At 39.0% G+C, this 23,251-nt stretch overlaps 1 protein-coding gene across 2 annotated transcripts in view; it reads right to left on the bottom strand.

Annotated features, from left to right (window-relative positions):
* The window catches only part of cntnap2a (contactin associated protein 2a), a 388,888-nt gene extending 367,203 nt beyond the window's left edge, over positions 1–21,685 (bottom strand). For both annotated transcript variants that reach the window (XM_076888097.1, XM_076888098.1), the window contains exon 1: positions 21,150–21,685. In XM_076888097.1, coding sequence (XP_076744212.1) covers positions 21,150–21,252 — 103 coding nt within the window. In that variant the 5' untranslated portion in view covers positions 21,253–21,685. The remainder of the gene's footprint in view (positions 1–21,149) is intronic.
* Between the last annotated feature and the right edge of the window lie 1,566 nt (positions 21,686–23,251).

Below are 23,251 nucleotides of genomic sequence, written 5' to 3'. Positions count from 1 at the left end.
CACCAAATCGAGGGTGTCAAACATATGGCTGTGTTCAATCCAGCCCACCAGATGGCTTTGCAAAGTGCAGAAATTGCAGAGAGGCTATGATTTATTTATTCATTTTAAATAAATGTATTGCTGTTTCTGCTTTGATGATGTCATCTTTACTACACAGAAGTGGAACTGCATGGAAAGTAAAAGTTCTTCTTCTTGATCCCAACAACACGTGTGACTCGTGACGATTGCTTTATTTATGTATTATTTTAGCTTTTTTGCTTTCTCCAAAGCACTCTACATGTGAAGGTTGCAACTTTGTGGTTTGGCTGTAATTTGAAATTTTCAGTGCACATGCAGTGAAAGGAGACCGGCTGAATTGTGTGAAACTAAAGGCTTGACTGTACAACTACAGACTATACTCACGTCCCATGCAGTCAAAGAATCAGGCCCCACACTGGGCTTTTAGGGCAGCACTTTGCACTGTGTCCTTCGCAGAATGCCAAAGAGCACTCGTCTCTCCTCTGCTCTCACAGTTAATCGATAGCATGCTTTTCTACCTCCTTAGTAAAAAGCAAAGAGGCTGCTGGTGCACAGTGCATGAGCGTATTTATGTGTTCATGAGTGCACGCCCGGATGTGTGACTGTGCATTCTCCTAATAACAAACATTCATAGACAGGCACACATATACCCACTCTGACTAAACCATTCATACTCAAAGATGGACACTAGTAGTAACCGGAATGCTGGCATATTCTATCCATCACCCAAGCTGCTGAAATAGAGGAGCGTGGTGGGGTACTGGCTGAGCAGATAAATCTATAAATCAGGTTTGATGCTTTCTGTCTGGCCATTGCTCTCTCTCGCGCACGCACACGTGTGTTTCTTTCTGCAATTTACTAAGTCAGCATCTCTGCTTGTCCCAGACACAGATTAAAAAGCTGAAACTGATCTGTGATCAGTCATGCTGTAATCTCCTCACGTTGGGCATCATCATTTCATCTCTAGACAACTGTCAGAGATGCCAGCAGACTGGATCAACGTTTATGAAGTAATAATATTAAAACTAATTTCCAAATATTTCCATTTGGGCTCACATTAAAAAATGTAACGCTTACTGTGAATGTCAGTGGTGAGCATTCATTAACCAACAGTTTAATGGGGAATTAATGAAAGTCCAAATTAATCAACTGGGCTGCTAACGGATTGACCTAACTCAATCTGGCCTGCTGGCTTTAATATTATCTTTGTGGCACTCTCAGCAGCTCTAAATTGAGCACATTGTTAATAAACTCACACTGTATATATTAATTAGTAATTTGACCTCTTTTTAAAAAGGTCAGAATTAACCACAACTACTGCTGGAGTGCATTTCAACAAACAGTGTTGTGTGTGTGTCTTTGTGTTTCTATGTGTGCAAGCAGGGCCATCAAAGTAAAAAATTTATGTTACACATCACAATCTGTTCCCAGGAATCTAAACCCTTTCAAGAACTTGGGCAGTTTACTCTTACTTAACAAGCAGAATGTGAATGATGTATTAGTTCAAGTCCAGATATTAAATCCAAGCAACTGGCCCACATTTTATTAAGCTAGTAACTGAAAGGCAAGGACTAATCAAATGCAAGCTATTAGAATCCAATTTAGACAACTGATCTTTTTAAATAGCTTTAGCTGATTGATACAGAGCTGAAACACAAGCTTGAGCAATCCAGAACAAGTGAGTTTCCAAAAGCGCGTCAGTTGTTTTTCCATCTACAAGCTCAGACTCTGATTTAATGTCACAAGTCTGGAGTGAACAAAATTTAAGCATTCAGGCAACTGACATACCTTTTAAGCAATGTGCACTCAATAAAACACAATCAGGACAGTCAGATTACCGGACAAGTTGCCTGCAATCAGTTGCTGAAGCCTTGAAGTGCCAATAAAATAAAATAAAAAACTGTACTTGGCAGACAGCAACACTGATCAAAAATCTAATACATTGATGTCCTGTGGCATGAGTTTGGCAACACAGTCACTGTAGATTATGCATACTCACACTAATATCTAGAGCTGAACATGGCAGACAAAAATATGTGGCCCCTTCCTGCGAGCCATCTTTTCCAGAAGGTCCCATTACTTAATGCCAAATTCTCCTTCAGGTCAGTCATGGCCCATTGAAAGATGCTTTCCCCCTCTCTTATAAAAACTCTTCAGCAATCTTCCCCAGAAATGGGGATTCAGTGCAGAGTAGCACTTGCCTGCATGCAGTAGAGCTGTCAAAGTAAGGTCTGAAATTTCTTATCCAACCTTTTCGAGAGTCTAAAATGATTATACGGTGATTATCATTATTCTGCTCCAGAAGAGTTGACAATTGAAGATGTGTCTCTGTGTCTGTGATGTCACTCTGTAAATTCTCCAGCCACCTTTTGAAGAAGCGTACAGCTGCCATTAATTCACACAATGTGTTGCCACGGTATTGGAGCTTGGGATTTAATGCACACAGTTGAGATGTTCTGACTACCAAGAAAGCCCCCAAAATCCCACTATAGCCTGGCTTTACCATTCTTCTATTCTAACAAAAACATCTCTAGGTCTTTTCTGACTGCCAGAAATCTCTTCAGGATCCATCCCTTACTGAGCAGCCTCACATTGTTGTGGAGGAGTAAGTCATCACAAACTGCAGTGAAATGGGAAAAAAAATGTAAGAGCCACTGCCTGAACTTAAAATGCACATACTAATGTCTTATGGTTTAAAAGAAGAAACCAACCAACAAAAACGGGTGCTTTAAAAGTACATTGTTGAGTTTATTTATTTTTGTGTGAGCTTTTACATTTAGAAATACTGTACGCATTAAATTATTATTGTGCAGTGAGTTGTTACATATAAATACCAAAATACGTCTGTAAATAGTTCTGTATGCAGTCATTCATTTAGAGTCAGATATGTCAACAATGTGTCAGAAATGCTCTGGACTGCAACAGACACTTGCTCCTTGCCACCTATAAAAAGCAATTATACAAGATCAACAATCCACCAACCCCTGTAAGGATCGCTGTAAAAAGACAGCGCTGAGGGGCAAATGCGACTCTATATTACTTTTACACTATATATACTACTTTCAATGTTATTTAAATTTTATTATTTACTTTTTTGCTGTTTCATAGCAGTGGTGTTCATGAAGTCACACTGTGGACTGTTTGCGAGACAAATGTGCAGTTGCTGTCTACACCTGCAACACACTTTTACTGTACATCAGCGGTCCCCAACCCCCGGGCCTTGGACCGGTACCGGTCCGTGAGTCGTTTGGTACCGGGCCATGAGAGTTGAGGCTCAGGTGTGAAATGTATGGTTTTCAGGGTTTTTATCAGTTTTATCAGACAGATAGTTATAATGTCCACAATATTTAAACTATTCAAATACAAATTTTATTTGTCACATTCACAGCACAACATATAATGAACATGCAGTGAAATTCTTGTGTTCTGAACCACAGACAGGGTGGAGACATAGCCGTGCCACTCCAGGGCTGTTTTTTTTTTTGGTTTTTTTTGCATGGGGGGACCCTAGACAGGACATTTACTGGATAAGAGGTGGGAATCAAACTTAGGATACCCGCTCCAGAGGTGTGTAGTCTTTCCACTACACTATCCAGTGGCTCCAATAGTGAAGACAAGGCTCATTTAGTATCTATAATTTAGGAGCTGATATGAATTTCTCTGTCAGTGTAATGTAAATTGGCCCAGCATCACACTACACTCTGCTACCTTTAACATGACAACAATGTCAACAATAAGAAAACTGATAAATCTATAAACCACTTTCTTTGCTTTGAATAATGTGCACTTACAACTGTCTACATTCAACTATTACTATCATATTATGGATCAATAGAAAACTGATCTCAAAATAAAACAAGTTCAAAGTCATTGTATTGTGTACGGAGGTATAACACAACATCAATAGCAATGTAAGAAGAAACCACCATAGACACCCCAATGCCTTTATTCCCTGGCTTTCTCAGCACAAACTTTCTGTCTTTGTGTAGGTTGAACTTGGATTAATCTGGGAAAAAAGACATCTTCAAAGGCTGCCTTCTTTGTGTTCTCTCTGTATGCAAATTTAATCTAAGCTGATTTATTCTTTCAGGTTATGTTTTGATTCTGCAAGAGCACTCTCCTTCTGTAACCTTAATGAATCCTACTGTATTTTGTATTTTTGTAGCTGTTTTTTCTTGATTTTACACATGTGTATATACTGTAATTATGATGGACAATCTGTTTCTGGGTCTTCCTGGGTCTGTTTGAGCAGCTTGTGTTTAATTGTTAGTCCTCAGTTTTGAACTTTCTGGTGATATACCCAACTGCAAAGGTTGGAAGATTATGTTTTCTTCCTGATTGAACAGTTAGAGTAGTTGTGGTTGTTCTTGTGCAAGTGACTCACTTCATTTTTCTTTGCCATTTTCTGTGAATGTCCTAGTTGACCTAATAACCCATCCTAACTACCTGCTTTGTGAGTAACCATATGTATAGCTGATTCTGTGTTTCAATTAGACATGCAAAGTTTCACAATGAGAACCTGTCCACCTACCTTAGGTTACCAATCAGACAGATATTGTGAAATTTCTGAAGGTACATTTTAATTTGTATTATTTGCCATTGTGCAAAATCAGATTTTTTTTAACATTTGTTTAACATTTCATTAAATACCAGTGGAAACCATCATCATTTGCAAATACTTTAACTATCCTGATACTTTTTGGTGTATCTGCATTCCAAGTTCCTCCAACCAAATACTATTACTGAAAGAAGTATGTTACTCCACACTTTAAGAAAACAAAATGTCAAATATAATAAACTTTGGAAACTCCATGACCTAATTTCATGCAAGACCAGGCTACTCCGTTTTTCTTCTTTTCCACACATTATCTTATTCTATCCCTGCAAAACTGAAATGAGTTTGGCATCAAAGAGCTCCAAATTTAGTCTGAAAACAGACTGGGGCACTGCATCCGTGACATGGTCACCCAACAGAGGCTTACTACAGTTGTCGAGTGAATTTAGTTGCTTTGTCAGTGTAATGTTGACCTGATAATCTTGACAACCCAAAGGAGAAATGAAATGTACATGAAGAGGAGGAAGAAAAATGAAGCAGGTCAAAGTGAGAGGCAACCTGAGTAAATAAAAAACAGGCTGACATTTGAAAGTGAGAAATGAGGGAAGAAGAGAAACGAGCACATCTGCAAAGTTGGATGGGGAACAAGACAAGGAGAAAAAAAAGGAGAAGAAAGCCACAGAGAGAAAAATATAGATGTGGGCAGGTAAATGAAAGGTATAAGGTTTAAAAAGGAAGCTGTGACCCCTGCCTTAGCGCGCACTGTAACGGCACCTTAACGCAGTGCTAATGGTCCTCATTCACATCTAGCCTCGGCTCTTTTTGTCTTGTAGACACACAACGCAATCTTACGAATCGCAAAAATCCACATTTAGCCTTTAAGTGCACAGATATACACAACGACACAAGTATGCAGTCATCTGAAGTGACTCTTTGCCTTATACACACACACAAAAAGATGGGTTAGAGGCAGAAAAAAAGCAAATACGCACAAACTTATTTCATAAACACGTAGTGTTTTGTGAGAGGTGAGGCACTGTACACCCTGGACAAAATGACAGGCAGCAGGATAGGGACAGAGAGACAAACAACCAGGCCCACTTGTAATTACACCTCCACCGGTTACATATGGATACAAATATACACCCGACAATGTAAGTTAAACCAAACAAACCTGCGCACAATTTTGGAATTCTCAAATGCATCTAGTTGCACACTGAAAATCCATTTCCTCTCTCTCACACACACACACATTCACTCAAGCACTCCCAGGGAACACAATGAACATTTGTCCATTTTACAGCACGGCCCAGAGAATCCAAACATGCAGACACACCGGCACACACAGTCCGATCCCTTTCCTCCCCAGCCTGCTATACCGGAGGCTATGGGGGCCTCCAGTTACATTTCTTTCCTTATTTCTTTCTCTCCCCTTTATTTCAGCAAACAATCACACATGCACCACAGTGAGGAACACACTGACCAAGTTACGCACTGTGTCAGGACATGCACACACATACTGTAGCCATAGCTGGACTGGCCATCGGGCATACCGGGCACCCGGTGAGCCGATGGTGATTTTTTGTTTTTATGGGCTGATGGGTTTTTTTCTTTATTTTTTTCGTAACGGTATAAACATTGAAAGGTGGTGGATTGGCCAGATGCTGGGAGATGTGTAAAAATAACTAAATTGTTTGGTGGTGGCTATGGCGGAGCTTCCACAGATTGAGTAACATTAGTGAGTGGTGGAGGCCAGCAGGTGCAACACGCTGGCAGGTGGGTGACAGAAAGGTGAGGCAGGCGGAGGAGAGACCGAGGCGGCCACCGGTGTTACGGTCCGATTTTCAGGTGAACTGAATTTCAGGTAAGAAGTTATGACCTGCAGTCTATCTGGGTCAGATATAAACCAAGTTTAGGTGAAGTTTATTTTCGTTGTGCTGACTTTTTACAGTCGGTTACAATAACGCGTACTGAAGAAGAAGAAACCAGCGGATGTCGCGTTAAACAACAGCAGCAGGTTTAAGCTTGATAAGCTGTTGTTAGAATGTATTTAATATTACTTTCTAGTATCAGCTGATCTTTGCTGGAGCCACAGCCGTAAAAGCTGCTGGTCATGATATCGGTTTGGTTATCTGGTGAGAGGGAAACATGAAGATGAAACCAGGAGATGTCCTTACTGAATCATGAGAGCTGAACAGGTGATGGAGAAACAGGTTTACCTTTTAGGTGACATGAATGAGTTGAAGGGAAGCTTTGAACTGTTTCTGAGAGACAACTTACACCAGGATCCTTTTCTGTGTAGCTGACAGCTGGTAACTGTGCAGGGGCAGGTCTAGCAAAGTTTTGCCAGGGGGGCCAGGTAGGGCATTGACAGGGAAAGGGGGGCACAAAGAAATACTTTTCTTTCTTATTCTCATTTAAATTGTCTGGCTTTTAATAAATAATTATCTGGATCTTACAACCAAAGTTTTTATGTGATGTAAAATGTATAAAAATCCATTATTGTACAATTTTTATTTATTGTACATTACTGTAAAAAAAAATTTCAGGGTCCCATCATAATTTCTTCAGAAGTAAGTACTGTATATGATGCCAGTATTTTCCCACATTTTCTAGATACTGTACTAGTACTTTGTGTAAAATGCCATCAAAAAGTCAATTAAGTTTTATTCTTTCTCACCTGTCTTTCTGTCTCCTTTCACTTTTTAAAGGTTGTCATGTTAGAAAAAAATATTTTTGCCCTGCCATGCTGTTTATTGATGTGGCAAATGAATAGTTTATGAAAATATATCTAAATCTGTCATTTATTATTTTTAATATTCAGTAATGATCATGTCTCTTCTTTGTATTTATTTCAGGTTTCCACCATGTGTTGTAGATAGTTCAGGAGGTTAACTCGACCAAGCAGTCTTTGGGTTTCAGCTAAGTACTGTTTAGAATAGCAGAACAGGGAGGATGGTGTAGGTTTAAGTTTATTAGATTGATACATACATATACCAACAAGGCAGTGTACATCACTGTCACAACAGCGTTTGTTTTCATTTAAAGGCTTTATGGCTTTTCCTATAATACCTGGTGGGCCGGTCTCTAGTCAAAATGCCCGGGCCGATTTTTTATCCCAGTCCAGCCCTGACTGTAGCTTCTCTATACTGAAATAGAGATGCGCACACAGGCACACACAGAAAAGCACAGGAGCACAAGGTTATGTATGTGTGAGTTGCCTGGCTGGCTATGTTCCCATTCTGACTGTGAGCTTTTGCTTGGAGTCTAAAGTGAAAAAAGGGGGTTGTTTTTTATTTTTTGGTTTTTTTCAATGGAAGTAGCTCAAAGATTAATTCACTTAATCTTGGCCTGTAAATGGGGTATTCAAGCGGCTTAAAAAACAAATTGAATGCAAAGGCTGAGAGTAATAACAGCATTTGTCTTAGCTGCGGCACAGTGCCCTTTTCCACAGTACTCTTCCACATGAGCCGGTGACTGGATATTCAAGGTCCATTATGAAAGGTGTGGACTTGGAAGTGTATTTGCACATGGATGGTGCAAATGCAGACACACAAAGCTACTATCTTATATGCATACAGTCCACATTTTGACTGCACTAATAACCATATGCACTTCACAGGTGAGAAAAAGGTGGAAAGCTAAAGATGTAGTGGCACTCGACGACACTGTAACAGTCGTGTAGATATGTGCGCGTGTACAACTCAGACAGATGAACAGATGTTGCGCTGTGGATTTTAATATATAATCCCCATATTCATTATGTCACCCAGGAGACACATGCAGATCCTAGTGTGCAAGTTTCAGAATATAGGTTAAATGGAAAAAAAGGAAAACAAACGTAAAGCAACAGTTAATAATTCTCCATGAATAAACCATTCAGCCAAACTCTATTTCTTTCTATATTTAAAAAAAAGAATTACAACAACTTTGCACTGCATGAGCACTGCCAAACTCTTGAATAATGACCTGGTAATCTATGCTGATTACTTTCAAATAAGCAGTAACTAATTAGTTAGTGTAATTAACCTCAACCCTCATTAAATCACTGTATGCAACATGTAATGTGCTAACTATTACTAAATAATGTATGTGTGATTAATCAGAGGTTTCTGATGCCGTGTAGCTGCAGCTCACTGAAGCTCCATCTGCTGCCTCCCGTTCCTGAGAGATCGATAATTTAAATTTCTAATATCACACTCAAGTAGCAAAAAGAGGAGTTTGTTTTTTTCTTAATTTGTATTTTTTTCACATCGTTTCTAAGTGTGTGTAACCGGCAGCTTATGCAGAACAGTGGTCACACTAAATGGTACAGTAATATTTAAATGACACCGGGACATCCTGCATCTCTGGAGCTTTAATTGTCATGTGACTTTATAACTAGGCTAACCCATTTTAGCATTTTTTTGTAGTTCACTGTTGCCATCCAATCTTAGATTATTAAAAAGATCACAATAATGATTCTAAAGAATCAATTCCATATTTCAATGTGATAATTACCAAATGGCCCTGGGTGGTTCAAATCATCTTTGATTTGAGGAAACGTGAAGCATGAAACTAGTTTCAACATTAAACTAAAACATAAAGTCAATCAGTGAGTAAAGTGCAGCTCTGTTTTAAAATCCCTGAGAGGTCCATGATGCAAGTGGTGAAGCAGTAATATGACTCTTTAATTAAAACCAATTCCATTTGTAAAAACAAAAATGAAACCCAAAAAATATTTTAATAGCTTTAATAGGGCTGGGTGATATGACCTCAAATGAAAAGTAATTGAACATTTTAGCTGGATTTTGATGCATGAATACACACACACAATCACAGATATATAAATATATTTTCTTCTTCTTCTTCTTTTGTTTGATGTTTTTATTTATTAAAGCCAAAACATGAGTCCAAATTACGAACATGGCACTTTTTTTTAAACTTGTTTTGTTAAGCTAAGTCGCTATTTTACTTTACCTCCGTGATGTTTCCATGCCACAGAGTGGAAACACCCAGAGCAGAATCATGTGACACTTGGTAGTATGTGTTAAAGGGGAGAGTATATAATGAGGAATGTCTTAATTTATGCATGACTGGAGCAAGAGGATATCGATTAGAGGCTGCGAATGTTGTTTTAGTTTCATTTTCGATTAAATATTCAGCCCTGATCCTTACTACTATTAGTATAGGTAGATTTTCCATAACCTGTTGGCTAATCTTTTTTTTTTTTTTTGCAGCTTTACAAAGCTTTTTAATTTTCCTTACACAATGAAACAGAAGATTCAAAACATGTGAATAGCAACTACATAAGTATAACAGGATTTGGTCGATAGCTCCAGCTTGGCCACTTAAATGAAACATGACTAACAGTAAGTGTAAAAAACAGCAGTTAGTGATTAGAGATGGACCGATCCGATATTACGTATCGATACTGACCTAAAGTACTGGATCGGATATCGGAGAAAAATAAAAAATGTAATCCGATCCATTAAATATCACGAAAGCACCTCACAAAATTTGCAACACGCCGTAACTCACCTCAGAACGTTAGCACGTCGGAGCAGTATGCATCACGTGATAGAGCGGCTGTGGCATGCGGGACCTGTCGGTGGTCTGGATAGCATTTGGAGCTTCGCTAGCAACCCGGCATTTCATCTCCGACAAAGTTATCCCCGAGAGAAGTAAAGCAAGTGTGTAAGTCCATCTCTGAATGTTTGTAAAGCATTCCTGCGTTAAGCTTAACAAGCGATATATGGAGCGACTGCCTCTTCTGGCTGCTACTTCAATCATGAAACTGCTTAACGATCAGCTGATTGGCTTTTCTGTCGCGAGTCCGTGTCTCTAGTTTGCTTTTGGCCCACTTTGCACCAGAAAGAGGAAACCAGCGGCTGAACAACAGCAGCACGTTTAAGCTTGATCAGCTGTTGTTAGAATGTATTTAATATTACTTTCTACTCCAGGATCTTTTTCTACGTAGCTGACGGCTGGTAACTGTGCAGGGGCGGATCTAGCAAAGTTTAGCCAGGGGGGCCGACAGGGCATTAACAGGGAAAAGGGGGCACAAAGACATACTTTTCTTTCTTATTCTCATTTAAAATGTCTAGCTTTTAATAAATAATTATCTGACACCCAAAGTTTTAATTTGATGTAAAATGAATAGAAGTCAATTACTGTATATAGCAACTATTAAGTCTAATATACCCTAGTAAGCTATAGTACTTTTTCCTTTGGGAAGGTACCATCTGTGCAGTCTGCAATTTTGTTGAAGAAAGATGTTGAATCTATTTAATATTTCTTGAAAAATAATTGATTTCTGTGCATTTTTTTTCACACTGCATCAAATTAAGGTTGATTACGTCGATTAAGCATCATGAGGTGGAGCGTGAGGGGTGGTTCCCTATTTTTTATTTATTTATTTTTGTTGTTGCTGGGAGTTGGAACCCTATTAGTTAGGTTGCTTAATATTTACGCTAAGTACTCTTTAAAATACCAGAATAGGGAGGATGGTGTAGGTTTAAGTTTATTAGATTGATCAGTAGAGCTGGGCGATAGAACGATAACGATATGTATCGCGATATAACTTTTACTCGATAGAGAAATTAAGCTATCGCGATAGACCTCGCCGCTCTTGTCCTCAAAAAAAAAAAAAAAAAAAAAAAAAAAAAGGTCAGCCAATCCAAATTAAGTAGCGCCGAGCCGAACCAATCACAGCTGCAGCGTCACGTCGCGTGACTTGTTACGTACAGCACAAGTGCCAAGCGGCACGTGTGTTTGTTTGGGAAGCAGCCAGCGGGTAATGGAGCCAGCGCGTAATGGAGGAAATGAGTGTGCCGACTAGAAAAATCAACCGAGCGTGACCGAAGAGAAAACAGATGATGGTTCCAATGCCGGAGAGATTGTCAAACGGAAGAGCCATAGAAGTTCCGTAGTGTGAAGGTATTTCGGCTATTTCAAGTCTGACAAAAAACAGAGTAGCGTGCACTGTAAATTGTGCCGAAAGCAAGTCTGGAAATACAATGAACTGGTGCATGCGTCACACTGTGCGCCACGTTATTGTTTCGGTGAAATGAATTTCTACAATACTGTTACTGTTAATTCTACTCTCTGCAGTGTTTAAATGCTTACATATACACACAGTTACTGTGTGTATATGGAAAATCTCCGTTTTCAAAAATACCCGTGTACGTGTGGACGTAGCCTCAGTCTCTGACTGGAAGCGCTAATTCGTCATTCGGCTTTTGTCAGACTAAAGTAACTGTTAAAACTGTTTGAAAAGCTCAGCTATACAACAAGGAGAGATTGAGAATTTCCTTTTAGTTCTCAGTTTATTTGATATTGAAAAAAGTTAGTCAGTTTTGTCTGTTCTTCTGTAAAACAAACTAAGATTTATTTTTAGAATTAATATTTTGTTTCTAAGTGGAATTGACAATTTAGTCTGTTTTGTTTGTTCTATTTTGAAACTTAAACGCTTTAGCGGCTGCCTTTTGTGTAGTTTGCAATATTTGCCTTTATTTATCTGAAAAAGTCTCATGTTCCTTAAGTACATCTACCCTGTTGAACTTATTATGGGAAATAAATATTTAAATAAAAACAAGCTGCTGATTATTTCACATTTTACTTGTGAGCAACGGCACATTTAAATCTTACAAATATAGTTATTTGGCTTATATCGTGATAGATATCGTTATCGCCTGAAATGAAAAAAACATATCGTGATATGAAAAAATCTCATATCGCCCAGCTCTATTGATCAGTATTGCTGAACTATGAAATATATTTTTTGCATACAGGTATAACAGAATAGCTTTAGTGTAGTTGTTGTTTTAAACTTGAGTATGAACTTATACAAAATGCCGCAAGATATTTAAAAAACAGGTTTGTTGATTAAAAAAAACACTATATCGGATTCATATCGGTATCGGACATGAAAAAGTGGTATCGTGCCATCTCTACTAGTGATCATGTACGTGTTGTTGAACTAGTGACACCGATAGTCTTCTTACCACTGTGTGCTGTTCAAGAACATATGCAGGGGGTACAACACTACTCTGGCCGGTGTGTCTAAAGCTTTTTCCTGCTACTCACAGGGACGGCTGTTAGTGCTCTTTCTGACACCGTTGTTTTGACTCTGGTCATATGGGGTCAGTTCAGGTACAGTGCAATGCTTTTAACTGCTTTTTCCTGACACTTTGCTTTGTCTAGAACAAATCAATTATGGCATTTTGCCAGGATTAATCTAGGGCCAAGAGCCTTTCCCTATCTACATATTATCTCCCTCTAAGTGATCCTACTGCATATGAGGCTAAAGCAAACTGGAATTCGAGTCCATATTATGCTTTTTTGGGGAAATATCCAGTCCTTTGTTTAGTTCCCAGCAAAATAAACAAAAAAAGAGTATGTGTTGCCAATAAACTAAATCTAATTCAATCCTTCAAATTGATATGGAAAATATTTTAAAATGAACAGACATGAATGCGTGGCTGTTTAAAGATATATCAAATAAGTTCGTGCAGTTTCACTTAGCTTAAGGCTTGCCTTTTCAAACTCAAGTTACCGTTTAGGAGATTGCTACTGATACTGTCAGATTTCATGTGATTTATTCTGGTTATATGAAATCTGTCTTTAAGAAGTTACATTTTGGGAATGTTTATGACTTACATAAATTAATTAATAGTTAAAAAATTTAATAATGTGGTCAAAATATCATGCAGAGCTTTTTTTTGTGGACCTGTGTAGGCTAATCCTATGTCACTGTTTGTAGCATGTGTTGCTGCACATGTCATTTTTCTAAAAGTTTTCTGCACTAACAATGGTTCTCAATTGACCAACAGGGCAAAGCACCATTTCTCTAAAAGCTAATTGGTAAATCCCACATAATTCATCTATGAGCTGTACACAGGTAATAAAAACTCAGAGATTATACGCATTAGAATCAGTCAGGAGAGACTCCTGTAGCTCCCAATACGTCTTCAACAGTAAAAACATTTGCAATAAAATGTAAAAAAGAAAAAAAAAAGAAAAAAAGAAAAAGCTTTAAAAAATCAGTTTAGGATAAACTGCATACTTAGACTACAAATTGGAAAAATAATTTACTGGATTTTCAGTTGCTTAATCGCCATGAGTGACTGAAGATGCTTACTATTTCTTCTATGTTGAGAACATCAGATTAAAAATAAAGTTGCATTCTTAGACCTTTAATTTATCTGCCATTTTTCTGTAAACAGTATTTGTTTTATTAAAAAAAGATAATTTATTTGGGACTTCCTGGTTTATAGATTACATGAAGTCAATGATAAAGTGACTTTTTAATTTGAAAAGAATTAATTCGATAGTGGGCACCACCAAAGGGAATTGGAGTATCACTGTCCTATTCTCTGACTAATGCAACTGCTGCACTTTGATGCTGCTACAGCTTACAATAACAATGATCATTTTTAATGGCAAGGTGTCAGAGAAAATCCTTGCTTCCTGACCATCTTTCCTTGAGGTGTCGTTCTTCATCCTTGTCACTTTTCTCATCGTGGTGCTTCGTCTCTTGTCCTTCTCTTTCCTCCCTTTTGCCTTGCCAGTCTAATCTCCAACTCAGAGACTGCTGTCAAATGAGGTGGACAGATTCTGATGGCTTCTAATAAGAACACATTCCACTAGAATAACTTTCTGATTCTGCACATTTACACATGCAGACACATAGAGCTGCAGTGTTACATACAGTGAAGCATGAATGCTCCAATTTGTACCCAGAGAAGCAGAATTACATAATTATCATACTGCACTCCGTATTATGGGTTTCATTTGCAATTAATACATCTGAAGTTAATAATGTTTAATGAACAGTGCGAGTTTGTGTGCCTGAAGAGGGGAGGGGACAATGGTAGTGTGTATGTGAGCTGCATGGTGTGTGTGTGCTTTTGTCCATGTTACGTTACTGACATTGTTAGGGGAATTATGTAGTATGACTTGTCAGTGCATATTTGTATCACTGTGGCCTTGCTCCCATGATGAAAAATTGATAGCCTTGCAGTAGCATTCCTTCCAAGAGAGAAATTTCAATTCGTCGAGGAAAGTGACACACCAGTCTGAGAATAAAGCTGAAGGTAAGAGCAGAAAATGCAGCAGTTCTGGGCCAGTTTTTACTTATACATGTTTGTTAGTCTCATGAACTGTGATATTAATAAGAAAGCCTCTATTTTAGCCCATGAATGCTAATATTTTGACAATACATGTTTGAATATATTGCACAGTGGAATCCAGACCACCTATATTTTCATCTCAACCTTGAAGTAATTAGAAAGTCTGACGCTTTACAAGCACATGAAAACAGAAGAAATTTGGCCATGCAGAAAGAAGAATACATATTTATTATTCTGTAGCAATCAAATTTCAGCAAACTTGTGGCATTTACTACATTATGTGAGCTGTTCAGGTTGTTGTAATGTTAAAACCTTCCTCTACCTACTTTCCCCCACCAGTTTCCTGTTTAACTAAATCTACTTGCAGCTATTGTTCACTTGATATTAAAATGTTTTAACATTTCCAGCAGAGTGTTGCTTACTAAATAGCATTGTGGGAGGGGAAAACAAGGTGTCAGGAATGAGCTACAGTGTCAGAAATAAATTAGTTTCTAAGAAACAAGTTTGCCGTTGTCAAATGATTGCTATGCTTTTTTCAAAAGAGGAATGCATAACACTGAAGAAATAACAAATCTAGATCAGTTGTACCTACAGCAGTGTCAGCCATGCATGCTATGTCTTTCCAGAATAATGCTCATCACAGTAAAATTCTAAACAGTTTGAATAACTCATCGTTATCAATTCATATTGATATTTATAAAATATAATTGTTCAAAGATTCAGAGAGTCTGGAGAAATTTCTGTGTGCAAGGGATGAGACTGAAAATCAATACCTGATGCCCGTTATCTCCAATCTAAAGAGGAGAGGGATCTTATGGTTTGTTATCAGCACTCCGCTCAAAAGGCTGGATCTCTGATGGTATGGGGATGCATTAGTGCCTATGGAGCTGGCACATCTGGGAAGACACTGTCTACACTGAAAGGTAATTAGTGCATCATGAAGCAAATATATGGTAAAGACCCAGACCCAGACTAGAGCAGGGCGATATGACCAAAAATATTTATCACGATATACATTTGAAAATTTGCGATAACGATATAACTGACGATATAATTGACACTAGACAAAATACTTTACAACTCCACAACTTTATTAGTGCAAAAAAAAACATCAATGTATTTTCACTTAAACAAGCAGCTGTTTTATGTGAATTAAAGTTATATAAAAATTTAACAGTGCAAATGCAAATTCCTTGCTGACAGTTTAACCAAAAGGCATTTCCAGTGGAAATTGTCCGACATATCCTCAGCATAGCTATGCATATTATCCACAAAACTTAAAAAGAGGTTATACACACACAATACGGTAATATTATGTTGAAGCACAGTACGTATCACTCTGCGATGCTCCTGCCTACGATAGCTGTAATGCTCCAACAATCCATCAAGCGGTGCGGGTTCGTAGCTTAGCAAAGTCGTAGTAAAACATTTGACAAATTTTCGAGGGCCGTGTACGACATAAAATCGTTTCGAGGTCAGTAAACACAACCAGAATTCATACATAAGGCACACGGGATTATAAGGGGCACTGTCGATTTTCAGAAAAATCAAAGGATTGATTTTAAGTGTGCCGTATTTTACAAAAAAACACGGCAATAACGACGGCCCGCTAGCATGCGCTACCAAAAATAGTGCTTTGTTCTGTGTCTGACGGACAAGAGCAAAACCAGTTCCACACCACTGAAGTTGCAGCATTTTTACAAACCAATTCTGGTTCATCCGTTTCATTCAACGATTTGCTTTCGCCGCCATGCTTTTTCCGACGTGTGCGTATGATAATAAAGGCACTGCGCATGCGCGTTTTACCCATATTCTATCGCAATATTTCATTTTTCTATCGTTGCCCAAAATTATCTTGGTATTACCGTGAAGAGTATGATATAGCCCAGCCCTACCCAGGACTGCTGAGCAGTTAGAATCGTATACTATACAAGAATTGAACAACATCCCTCTCCCAAAATTCCAGCAGCTGGTCTCCTCAGTTCCCAGATGTTTGCAGACTGTTGTTAAAGGTGTGTGTGTGTGTGGGGGGGATCCTTAACAGTTGTAAACTTGGCCCTGTCACATCTTTTATGTGATGTGTTGCTCCCATCACATTAAAAATGAGCTAATTAAGTTTTCTTAATTTTCTTAAAATTGTACATTATCTTAGCTTAAATATTTTATATGTTTTCTATGTTCTCTTGTGGATAAAATACAAGTGTGGGAAGTGGGCATGTACATGTAGGAAAAATGATGAGAGAAAGACTGAGGAATTTGGAGTAATGTAGGGGTGAGAGAGATGAATCACTACAGTTACAGGTAGGGTTGAGGCAGTGGAAAAATAGGAGATGACTTGCTTTTTATTTTTGCTAGATTTTGTTGAGGAGGCATAAAGGTAGGTGTAAAGGTAGAGGAAGAGCTACAAAGAGAATTAGAAAAGGAGGATAAGCAATCAAGGAAGTGCAAAGGAGCAAAAAAGCAGGTGGAAGGCAGCAATTTAGATGGAGGGGGTAGAGCAGAGAAACAGCAGTGCAATTAACATCCACACCTTATTTCCTAGCTCTGGTTCACTTGTCTCAGTGCATGATTAATCCACAAATGTGGACGCACACACACACATTCCCAAAACACAGGCAGGTGCACACATATAAATATCCAAGGGCCAAACATAGCTACACAGCAAGTGTAGTGCTGCTCTAATCTGAGCCTAACCAGTCTGCTTCCTGCAGCCTTAATCCTATCATTATCACCTCCTAATGGGAGCCATCTCAGACACACAAACACAAAAACAAGACAGAGAATTGGCAAGAAGTTGACCCATGTGGTGGTTAAAGGGTTTGCTTTTATAACCATATTCACTCTATATCCCAGTAGAAGAGAATGGAAATGCAATCATTTATTTGAGTGGAAAAAAGCTAAATTTCTTTTTCCAGTGTCAAATGATTTGTTTGGACCAGAACCTGGAAAAACTGCCAGTGATTCACACTCACACAAGAACACTTCTGTGTGCAAATGTCACCATTTGGCTTTATATTGTTTTTTATATATGTATACTGAAGAACAGGAGACCCTGACTTGTTGCCCTGGAGGTGAAACCAGACTGATGTCTATGTCAAATGGCCTGGCAAGCTTAATGAGATGAGAAAAGGCTAATCTGATTCTATATCAGACAGGCTCTAGGGGCATCCCATTTAACCACCCAGAGTCCCACCAACACACTGACTTAAAGGCACATCCTTTACGTTTTACACACTGGTGCTGTGACTCTTAAAAATTTAATTCTTGTCCTTTACTATGCGAGTAATGAATAGCAGCTTTGCAAAGGAGCGCCAGAGAGTTCAAAGCGAATTAATTAAAATTATAACCTTTAAAGCTAAATAAAACAAGCTCTTCTTGGAATATTTTACAGCCAAGGAAAATACCTGTGCATATAAAATATATTTAAGTATGTTAGCACTGTATATGGACACTGAGCAAATAATCCAGTCGTGAATTTTCTGTGTGAACCAACTTAATCAGAAAAAAATATGGTAAAGAGAAAAATTAAAGTCTGATTGGTTATGAAATGATAATGAAACATTATGGTAGGCAGACCTTGCCTTGACACAGTACATCAACAACAGATTTACATACTGCACAGTGACAGCTCAGTAGAGGATACCACTAAAGTACACCAAGGACAGACATAACCCATTTTTCTTCCACTGCATGTATCTGATGGCTGAGTGTACATCTTATATGTATTTCTGAGTTACTGTATCTATATTTGTGCATGCATGTTCATCTAATTATAACCGTAATTCTAACCCTAACCCAATAAAATGATAGAAAAATGAAACACTTTATTTCATGAGACAGCATGAAGCTTCCCTTTTTGTAAATGTTTGCACTAAGCGCTGCAAGAGGACGCAATAATAGGGCATGTGTCTGGCCCCAGAGTTAATAAGAAATCAGCCAGCTTCACAGCCAACCAATCACATCCCCCTTCCTCTGAAATAACCTCCCTGTTTGTTTCCCTTCAGGGCTTTAAATCCACACTTAAAATCATTGTTTCCTCTTAACTTTTCACTGGATTGCCTGGTTATATTTACTCCTGTTTCGCTTGTGCTTGCTGCTACCAGACCCCTATCCATCCTTGAGGCATCGCTCTCTCCCTTGGCTGTCAGTGCTTCGGTCCAGATGTTTTTGGAGCTGAATCTTGATCCTCCAGGAGTCTGATCACTACTCCTCTCTCTCTTCCTCTCTCGCTCTCAACTGTTTGTGTCTGTCTCCCTTTTTTGTGGTTTTTGTGTGTCTATGTGTTTGTGCAGTCTGCCCTGCTCCCAGGTTTTCACGGTAGCAAGAAGGCCATTTGGCTCTGTCTTATCTTATTTGGTAACACTTGCCGGATGTCCTCTTGGAGCATATCCTTGTGTTTTTCAGCGTATCACTTTATCATCTCCATTGCATTGGCTTCAGACCACCTTTGCTGTTTTTCAATGTTTTTCTGTTTCTGATCTGTCGAATTCTATGGTGAGTGTACAATTCACAGATTATCATCTATCTTCCTTTAAAGTAAGACCGAGGACTTGTGTGAATGTACCAGCCCGATTAAAAAAGAAAGAAAGAAAAAAAGACTTGATTCAACTTGGATTTGTGAAAACTTAGATGAATTCACAACTAACATGCAAATGAATATAAACCTGCATGAACAGGGGAAAAAATCCTTCCGTCGCTTTTTTGTCTTACACAGAACACACATGCTTAATGTACACTGGAAACACTTACAGACTTGCACATGTTTGCATTATAATATTAAAGGCGCTAGATAAATGGTAAAACACATTCTCACTCACTAATTATAGGAAAATGTAAGAGGTGGCGGCTGATACATTTTTAAAGCGATCTGAAATCTAACTTTTAATGAGACACTGTCCTCTCAGATATAGCGAGGCTCCCCCGGTCAGACCCTCCAGGTGACGGGAGTAAGAGGACTCTGGATTTCCACATCTTATCAAGCGTTGCCACAATGACACCTGATCGTTGTGAGGTCGCTCTTATTAACGAAAGCTTTGTGCGCGAGAAACGCACAGGCAAACTCTTCCAACTCTCCAGGTATCCTTTGCCTCCCGTCACGCTCTCTGACACTGCTTCGCGCGCGTACCCCTGCTCAAGCGACTCGCGGTAGCGTCTCTCCGTTGTTGTCTGTCAGATGGGATGATTAATGAGGCGCGTCCACGGGCACATCCATCCAGGACCTGAGAAGCCCTTGCGATCGCGGGGGGAATCAGTTACACTGAACCCTCAGAGTATCGGCTCTGTCACCGTCAGCAAGATCGCAATGCCACTAAACCAAGGCTGGATAATCCAAGTTAAATAAATAAATAAAAATCAGATAAGACCAGTAATAACGCATTCTATATCAAAACTGTCAGACACGCAGTTACTTCAGTATACTATAAAAGTAGAAAAAGAAACAACTGCGGTCGATATGTTCATAAAATATAAACACTGAATTCCTGGAGTATGTCAGTGACAGTGACAATTAGAGTGAAGAACAAATGCAACACCGGGCAATGTTTAAACAAACTCTCAAGACTGAAATTACTGCGTGGATCGAATAGAAGCCTTCATCAAGTGTTCCAAGAATTAAGCAGTGAAGTGGCGGCTTTACGGGGGGGGGGGGGGAGCAAATAAAAGCGGAATGCTAATCATCTAAGTTTTCCAATGACCTTAAAAAAAAGGCTTAGGCTTTAATATGCTGAGACCAGTGAGCTTGATGGAGAGTCTAATCAGAATGCAAACTGCACACCATAAAAAAACTAAATCAGACCCTACAAGTAGATAAAACCATTCAAATCAATGCACCCTTAGTTGTTGAGAGTTACAGCTTAGCCCTATTAGACCACAACTCTTTTTAAAAGAAAATGGGCATTCAGCAAAATCTCTTTACTTGGATTGTTTTATGCAAACGCAATAGTCTAAAACCAAATGTAATGTTCTTACAGAACATCAAAAAACAGGAAAGCGCTGAAAATAAAAAGGAGGGGGGGAACCGTTTGTTGGAAGTTGAACCGTTTTCCAACTGTTCTTCTCTCGGGTCCACTTTGATGACTGGGACTCCACAATAAACAGCAAACCACTACTGCCAAACTTAAATGCCATTCACTAATTCTGTGACTATCCCTCAATACTCAAGTAATTTCTGGAGTCCCCTAAAAAAACGCAATTAAACATCTCAGCGGTCATAAAAATCCCGTGCGCCAAAAATAAAGGCACCACAGACCCTAAAGCGCTAACACGTTTAGGCTTGAACTCAAAAGTCGACCCCGCTTCAACCTCTGCCTCTCACTGCCTCTGTCGCCCGGCACTACTAACGTAGCCGTAAACCTCTACCTGTGCCGCTTCTCTCCACAGGCAGATCGTTTGTTTCTCACCCATTCCCACTCTCACCCAAACAGCCCTGGAAGACCATTTCAAAAATACTGAAAAGAACAACTTACGGGTTGTTGGTAGAGCTCCGTGCACACCGCTGACATGACAGAAAATCCATAAAACCACCGGCAATAACAACGTCAGTCCCTGGGCAGGACGGTGCCGGCGCATCTTCACGGCTGCTGTGGGCGCAGGAGAGCGGGAGAGGGGAACACACAGCTGAGTGGCTGTAACGCCAGTCGGTCCGTCAGTCTCGCTTCTCAGTTGAGGACTGGCGGATAGGAGCCCGGCTGCACGGAGTTTCTCTCTCGCGCGCGCTCTCTCTCTCCCTCTCCCTCTCTCTCTCCCCAATAAAGAGATGATGTAAGGATGGCGCCAAAACACAGACTGGTCTGTGCTAGCAAAGAGAGCGCACTTATCTCTGCAGCTCTCTCACCTCCCTTGTTTAGCGACTACAACAAAACAGCAGCCGAGTTTCCACCGTCCAAAGGACGACACGAATGGGTGCGGATGTAGCGGACAGCAAATCCTTCAGGAGTTCAAGAAGGCATGACAGTGCACATCTCAAATCCCTGAACTGGTTTCTCCTGGCCAGCGCTCTAATGCTCTGTCCGTGGTGCTGAACTTATCTCAGCCTTTCTCTGCCCCCCACTCTGTCTCTCACACACATACACACGCACACACTCTAAATGCCTTTCCGTTTCTAATAGCCAGACAGTGCCCCCCACCTTCTCTAGGTGGTGGTGTCATTACACTTGTGCATTCCTCTTCTATCCACACATGAAAGCCCTAACAAAAAAAAATACTCGGGACCTGCACTCTCTCTGTCTTGATGTCCTCGCAATCCCCCGTTTGCCTGCATTTAGTGCAAACGAGAGAGAGAGAAAACCCATTTAACTTATCTAATGAAGATTAAATATCACATAATACTAAAGTTCTTCTTGTATGCAAATGGTTTTCCCTAACAGACTGGTTTTATTTCAAAAAGTTAAATTAAAAACATCTACATATTGTAACAAAAGGTGCTTTCAGATATTTCAAACCTTATAATCCATTCAAACAAATACATCTTGGAGATTTGCTGGTACAAGTCTTAATAGGACTGCAGAGATACACCAATCAGAACAGACTATAAGTAACTGCTTTAGACAATACATCTTTCTTTCTTTCTTTCTTTCTTTCTTTCTTTCTTTCTTTCTTTCTTTCTTTCTTTCTTTCTTTCTTTCTTTTTATTTATGTTTTTTGTTTTCTTTTAGCCCACTACTGTGATTATTGTTTTTTTTAGTAGTCATCTTTGTACTAAGAAGAAGAAATCTAGTAAATTTGCTTCAGAGGCAAGTTAAATAACATGTTTTACAATGACAAATTGCAATCCATATCTGTCTGTCACATTTGTCACTTACATGTCTCAGTCATTGTCGTCTGTCCAGAACATAATACATGATTATCATCGCTGCATGGAGCATTTTTCTAAATGAAGAAAATGGTGAATGAAAATGGCAAATTCATCACAGGCAGCTCCATCAGTGGTAATGTTTCACTTACTGCTTCAAATAAGGGATAGATTATGATAGTCAGCGTGCTATAAGGACGCACACAGGCCCATGGGTCAAATGCTTTTGATTGGTTCACCATTAGAAACATACAATGAGGCCTGCTAACAGTGTTTATTAACAAGTTACTTATCATGTAAAACTGAAAACTATACAGACTGATAACCTGTGTGGTACATTATTCTTTTGTTCAAGCAATGGTATCTTTGCATCCTTACAGCAAAAGCAAAATGACTCAACCTAGATATACATTTATTCATTAAAGAATCATGCAATACCTTCAATAATTCCAATATTTCAATGGAAACCGTACAAATATTTATTCAAATGTCATAGTTTCATTTTATTTGTAATTTGGGACGTCTGAATAATTATCATGGATGGCATCACATCATCTTGTAAGAACACTATGTGTCTGAGAACTGATGAAACTAATTACAGTAGTTTTAAAGGTAAACTTTAAAAAAAAAGTATACTCGATGGTGAAGAATTTCTGTGGCTTTGCTATATATTATTTTTATTTTGATATTGTGCCAAATGTTTTTATATGCAGACTGCAAGCCGGCCAACTTAGCACTCAGACTCTTGTTGTTGTTTACATTATAACAAAATGCAGC

Source organism: Maylandia zebra, linkage group LG9 (assembly GCF_041146795.1).
Source record: "Maylandia zebra isolate NMK-2024a linkage group LG9, Mzebra_GT3a, whole genome shotgun sequence".
Lineage (NCBI taxonomy): Eukaryota > Metazoa > Chordata > Actinopteri > Cichliformes > Cichlidae > Maylandia > Maylandia zebra.
Note: the sequence above shows the minus strand (reverse complement) of the source record. Positions and strands in the feature narration are given on the sequence as shown.